Here is a 6,000-nt window from a genome sequence, read left to right as displayed (position 1 = left end):
GGAGAAGGCAGCCCTGGGGCTGGTTAGTGGCCTTAGAATCCTCCTTCCCCCTTTCACTTAATTTTTTAAAAGTGTTTTGAGTACTCTTGGCTCTTTTTAATTTTTTAAGCTTTTATATACTGTCTTTATACGTTCCTGCTGTGCTGTATGCTGTCCAGAGTCCCTCCCACCCGTTAAGGGAGATGGGCAATTTAAAAATGTGACTGAGCAATGTCACTTAAGGGGCCACATGATAGCAGCGGTTCCAATATCTGAGGGGCTGCCGCAAAGAAGAAGGGGGGGGGCTTTTCCACCTGTTCCCCAAAGCACCGGGAAGGGAAGATAAGGAGCAATGGATGGAAACGAATCCAGGAGAGAAGCATCTTGGAATTAAGGAGAAACTTCCTAACGATTGATCAGGGGAAATGGCTTCTCCATCACTGGAGTTTTTTGTTTTTTTAGAAGGGAATGGACAACCTTTTGTCTGAAATTTTATAGGGTTTCCCGATTGAGTAGGGGGATGGACTAGAAGACCTCCAAGGTTCCTTCCAACTCTTTGTTATTCAGTTAATTGAACGAATCTTTGGAGAACCAAGTCGCCAGTTTTTCAGTGAGCTAAAAGCAGATCCAAAGGGGAATCAGCAGCTCATGACGGAGATCCCCTCCTCTTAATCTCTGCCAAACAGACACTTGAAATCAGTTGGGGGGGGGATAGAGGAAGGGCGGCTAGCCTCAACTCCCCTTCTCTTGAAAGCAGTCGTTTTACTTTCAGTGAGTAAATCGAGAGAAAGCAAGCAAGCAACTGATTTAAAATTTGGAACTTGGCTCTCTGCCTAGCAAGCGGGTGAGTTGAAGCAATGTATTTTTTTCCATGTATTTTTATCTTTCTGTTACCATTTATCTTTTTTTTTTAATGTTGACTAAGGATGTGATTTGATACGGTGTTTTTAAGTGGTGTAGCAGATGGCAATCTGTCTTAATTTCTTTTTTTCCCCGATAAGGCTTAATGTGGCCGCTCAATAAGATAACATTATGGATTCCGCTCAAGAAAAAACTGAGAGCGAGGCGGGTTCAAAACAAAGAAGTAATTCGTTAATTTTTTTAAAAAAAATGTGTAAGAAACAAACCCCCTAGCAAGTCCTGTGCCAAAAATAAAGAGATTTTCAACCATAAAGCTTTACTTAAAAAGGTCAGGGTGAACAAATCTTGATTTAGTGTTAAGAGTGTCAGGATAATGACAAGCAAACCTCTCTCTCAGAAATGCTTTTAATGAGCTGTTTTAATGAAGTGTTTTAATAACACCAAGCTCTGCGGCACCAGTTAATAAACCAGCAGGCCAATCCTGGGGGAAAAAACCTGCAGGGTTTGAAACGGTTTTTATAGGTGACCTCGTGACACTACACTTGAGAATTGCCTATTGGGGATATTTCTCCATTAAGGAATGTTTGCTTCCACGCACAAGGTCAAGAGTTCCATTGTAAGCTTCCCATTTGTTGCTTTTCACCATTTCTGTTTTTTTCAAAGTAGCTAAACGCTTTTTCTCAAGGCAGCACAAGGCTCCTGGTCATAGCTGGCTTGTAAAAAAGAAATCTGCTAAACAGGCCTCTTTAGAGACAGACCTATATTTATGAACTACTTCCTTCTTTCAGGAAGGGGCATGGCCTACCCCCGACTAGCTTTTCAACAAGTCTTTGGAAACCTTTCATGCAAAGTTACCCAATTCTAGCAACTTTTAAGGCCTGTGGACTTCAACTCCCAGAATTCCCCAGCCAGCCTGGCTGGCTGGGGAATTCTGGAAATTAAAGTCTATGGTTGGAAAGTTACCAAGGTTGGGAAACCGTGTTTTAGCCATTTAATTGTTTCGTTAAAAAATAAGATGTATTTGACTAGATACGATATCAAAGGGTATCTCCCAGATACGTGTCTTGAAATAATACTCCCTCAGAATAGCTGCCCTTATTATTTCCACCGGGACAGCAAAACCGTGGAAGTACGGGATGGATGCTCGGCCAGATGCTTTCGGAAACCAATGTTGGCTTTCGGGGAAACCCGCGGCCAGCCACGTGAACCCAGGCCGCCCCTGTGGCTTATGGGGCTGCTCCATTTCTGCTCCTTGACTTACGGAGACCATCTTCCCCTCGGAGGGCATGAAGGCTGGACGGTTGCTGAGGCGCAGCTTGGTCTGCAAAGTGTTGAAGTTGATCTCAAGCTGGCACTTCTCCTGGATGCGGGGAGGTTTGTGCACGCGTCGGTAGTCCCGGAAGTCCTCCAGCTTGCGCTGCATGGCGCTCATGTTCTTTTCGGGCACCCGGTTCTCCAGCCAGGGGATGGTGCGGCGGATCCATTCCAACAGCTGCCCGGGAGAAACAGAATCGGTCATCTCCAGGGGCCTTTGGGAGCCACTGTGAGTTCAAACATCCTTTGGGGATCTCCCTCCCTCTTCTATCTATCTATCTATCTATCTATCTATCTATCTATCTATCTATCTATCTATCTATCTTATTTATCTGTATCTATATCTGTCTCTGTCTATCCATTTGTATTATTTATCTATCTATCTATCTATTTCTATCTATCATGTCATCAATCTATCTATGTCATCTATCTAATCTATCTCTCATCTATTTTTCTATCATCAACCTCTCTTCTATCTTTCATCTATCTATCTATCTATATCTATTATTTATCTGTCATCTATCTATCTATCTATCTATCTATCTATCTATCTATCTATCTATCTATCTATCTAATCTATTTCTATGTCTATCTGTCTATCATTTATCTGTCATCTATCTATCTATCTATCTATCTATCTATCTATCTATCTATCTATCTATCCATCATCTACCTATACTCACTTCCTTTCTAATACCCTCTCTCCAATCAGGAGATTAGCATATCCCACCTCCTTTCCCCACCCCTGCTCTTGCTTCTATCGGATCCCAGCGATCACTGCTGCAATCTTGGAAAGGGGAAGAGATCAAGCTGGGAATTTAAAAAAGGGCCCGGTTCTAGGACTTTCCCCTTCAGGCAATTTAAGATCCAGGTTACCTCACTGGCCAGCTTTTCATACTCCTGCATCAGTTTCTCATTCTCTTGATTGACAGCCAGCACCTTGCAGATCCTATTGGCTGCTGTCTCAGCCTGGAAGCAAAGGGAAAGAAAGCAGACATGATTTTAAACATTCCAAGAAACACAACACACACACACACACACACACACACGCACACACAGCCTGCCTGAGTATTCCTAGTTCTCCTGTGCAGTCTCTGCCAAATATAAATGTCTCTAGAAAAAGTAATCCTAGCTCTGGTTTGTTTGTTTTTTCAATTTCAATTTTTAATTCAATTGAAAAATAACAAAGCAAAAGACTTCAGTGTTTTCAAATCAATTCTCATTTGGCTACCTCCGAAATCAGGACCGCAACCCTAACACCCCCCCCAGAAATTAATATGAGGGAAAGAGCATATGCATCTTTTATGCACTGTTAAATTTGTCCCACTGAAGTGAATAATGTACTTTGGACTAAAGTTGTGTTCTGTGATACTTAGGGGACTGCAGACTAAAACATATGAAGAACGGTTGCAGGAGTTGGGTTTGGCCAGTCTAGAGAAAAGAAGGACTAGGGGTGGCATGACATTTGAGGGGCCGCCCCAAAGAAGAGAAAGTCAGTCTATTTTCCAAAGCGCCCGAAGGCAGGACAAGAAGCAACGGATGGAAACTAATCAAGGAGAGAAGAAGCAACCCTGGAACGGAGGAGAAATTTCCTGACAGCGAGGACAATCAATCAGTGGAACAGCTTGCCACCAGAAGTTGTGCTTCATCACAGGACATTTTGAAGAAGAGACTGGACAGTGAGAATTAACCAGTGGAACAACCGGGGGGGGGGCGTTTTTTTTTTTTTGAAATTGTGGACCTCATTTTATTGTTTTGCTCTCCTGCTTGAGCCGGGGGCTGGACTAGACGACCTCCAAGGTCCCTTCCAACTCTGTTACTCTAGTTATTTTATAAAATTAACAAACTCATAAGGAAGAACCTTGATTTTACCTGCTCCGCACCAGCAAAAGCATGATAGAAACAAGAAACGTATGTCATGATAGCCTTCTCGTCCGGTTTGGGGGTATTGACAATATCTGCAGAGGGGAATCAAGGAAAGAGACAGAGGATGGGAGCAGAGCACAAGGAAAAATCTTCTTTTCAGAGGACTTCCCCTCCGCCATCCAGCACAAAAATACCCACTCCGCTAAGAAGCTTGATCATTCCACAGAGCAACTGGAGTCGGGAGGCAGATGCGTGCTCTGTCCTCCAGTGTCACAGAAGCACCCCCAGTTTGCTCTGCTCCAGTCCAATCCTACGGTCCTTCGCTTTTAAACCACCACCTACAGTCCAGCTCCTCACCTTCTGCGTCCAGCATCTTGGGGATATCCAGGTATTTCTCGGCCACCTCAAAAGCCGTGTTGAGGTTCCCAATGGGATCATCCTGGGAAGAGATGGACGGAGTTATCCTACATGAGTTTTCAACTCTGAGACAAAAGGGGGCTGGCTAGGTTAAAGGGAGGGAGAAAGGGAGGGAATGAGGTGGGCCTCTCCTAACCAAAGTGACAAAATTGCACGTTCATGAAAAAAAAAATCACTTTGGGAGATAGGAATCTGCCCCAAACTAGATTTTCAGCCCATCACCTTTCTGAGCTTGGCGTAGTCAATGAGGTCGGGACGGTGCCGATGGATCAGGGCGCAGAGGGCCAGGCCATCCTTCCAGCTGGTGTGTAGAGGGAGGGGAACATTGGGGAGAAGGAAGACTAAGTGAGTGTGACCTGCATTCAACTGAAGGCAGAGGCCTCCCTCCTCCCCATACAGTCCTTGACTTACAACCTTTCATTTAGAGACTGTTTGACGTTACAAGAGGACTGGGAAAAATGACTTAGGGCCGTGTTTCACACTACAACCGTTGCAGCATCCCCGTGGTCATGTGGTCAAAATCCGAAAGCTTGGCAACTGAATCATGTTTATGACGGTTAAAGCATCCCGGGGGTCATGTGTCCCCTTTTGCGACCCCACCCGCCAGGTAGGTCCATCAGAACCTTGGCTGGCCATAAGTCAAGGACTAGCTGTATATGCTCCTGTTTGGGCTACAGACATAATTCTGCTTAAAAGGCTGGATTTGCTCTTAAGGGATCTGGGTGTTCTTGTCAGCCATAAATCAAATGCGAGCCGGCAGTGTGATCCAGTTGCTAAAATGGCCAATGCTGTCAAGGAGCACAAGGTCCCTCCATTCTGCCCTGGGAAGACCTCGCTTAAAATACCATCTCCAATTTTGGAGCCTGCCATTTCAAAAAAATGACAATGACAAATTGGAGCAAGTTCAGAAGAGGGCTGTCAAGATGAGGAAAAAATCCAGAAACCCAAGTCCTGGGAGGATCAGTTGAAGATTTTGGACAGGTCTGGCCTTCAGAGGAGGTGACTAAGGAGAGATATGATAGCAGTCATCGCATAACTGAAAAGCTAGAAGAAGGCGTGGACTTATATTACTGTCTTCTCTGTAGCCTCACCCCCCCAGGAGGGTAACCTAAACCTCTGGGCTAAAACTACAAAGAGGGAAGTTCGATTAAACATCAGGAGGAACTTTCTGACTTAAGAGCGCTGGGGGAAAAAGATCGACCCGCGATGGGCTGGGGAATTTAGCCACGCTAAGCCTGCATCCTTCGGGTACCTAATGTGGAAGTTCTGCACGTTGACGTTCCGGTAAGGAGCCGTCTTCCTTTGGCACCACAGGAGCAGCCCCTCCTTGGCCGAAGTTTCTGGAAGAGAAGGGAAGGAAGGCCCCTCAAGCCTTAAGCCAGCCATGACATGAATTCTACATTTTCAATAGGTTCCTCTGCGTTTATTGTGATCAGTAAAGATGTTTGGAACCAGTCCTATATCCTCTGACTGACGGGGGTCTCTGAATCTGCCCTCGGCCAAGCACGTTCGTTTTTTGTTTTTGTTTTTTTAATCTAAGCCCGAGGTCTCCAAACTTGGCGA

At 45.0% G+C, this 6,000-nt stretch overlaps 1 protein-coding gene across 1 annotated transcript in view; it reads right to left on the bottom strand.

Moving 5' to 3' along the window:
- ACTN3 (actinin alpha 3) overlaps positions 1-6,000 on the bottom strand; it is a 34,580-nt gene that overhangs the window by 9,550 nt on the left and 19,030 nt on the right. The window contains 6 exon segments of the mRNA XM_083374066.1: positions 1,874-2,332; positions 3,031-3,123; positions 4,027-4,112; positions 4,378-4,459; positions 4,660-4,738; positions 5,690-5,777. Coding sequence (XP_083230192.1) covers positions 1,874-2,332; positions 3,031-3,123; positions 4,027-4,112; positions 4,378-4,459; positions 4,660-4,738; positions 5,690-5,777 — 887 coding nt within the window.

This window comes from Vipera ursinii, assembly GCF_947247035.1.
Source record: "Vipera ursinii genome assembly, chromosome: 15".
Lineage (NCBI taxonomy): Eukaryota > Metazoa > Chordata > Lepidosauria > Squamata > Viperidae > Vipera > Vipera ursinii.
Note: the sequence above shows the minus strand (reverse complement) of the source record. Positions and strands in the feature narration are given on the sequence as shown.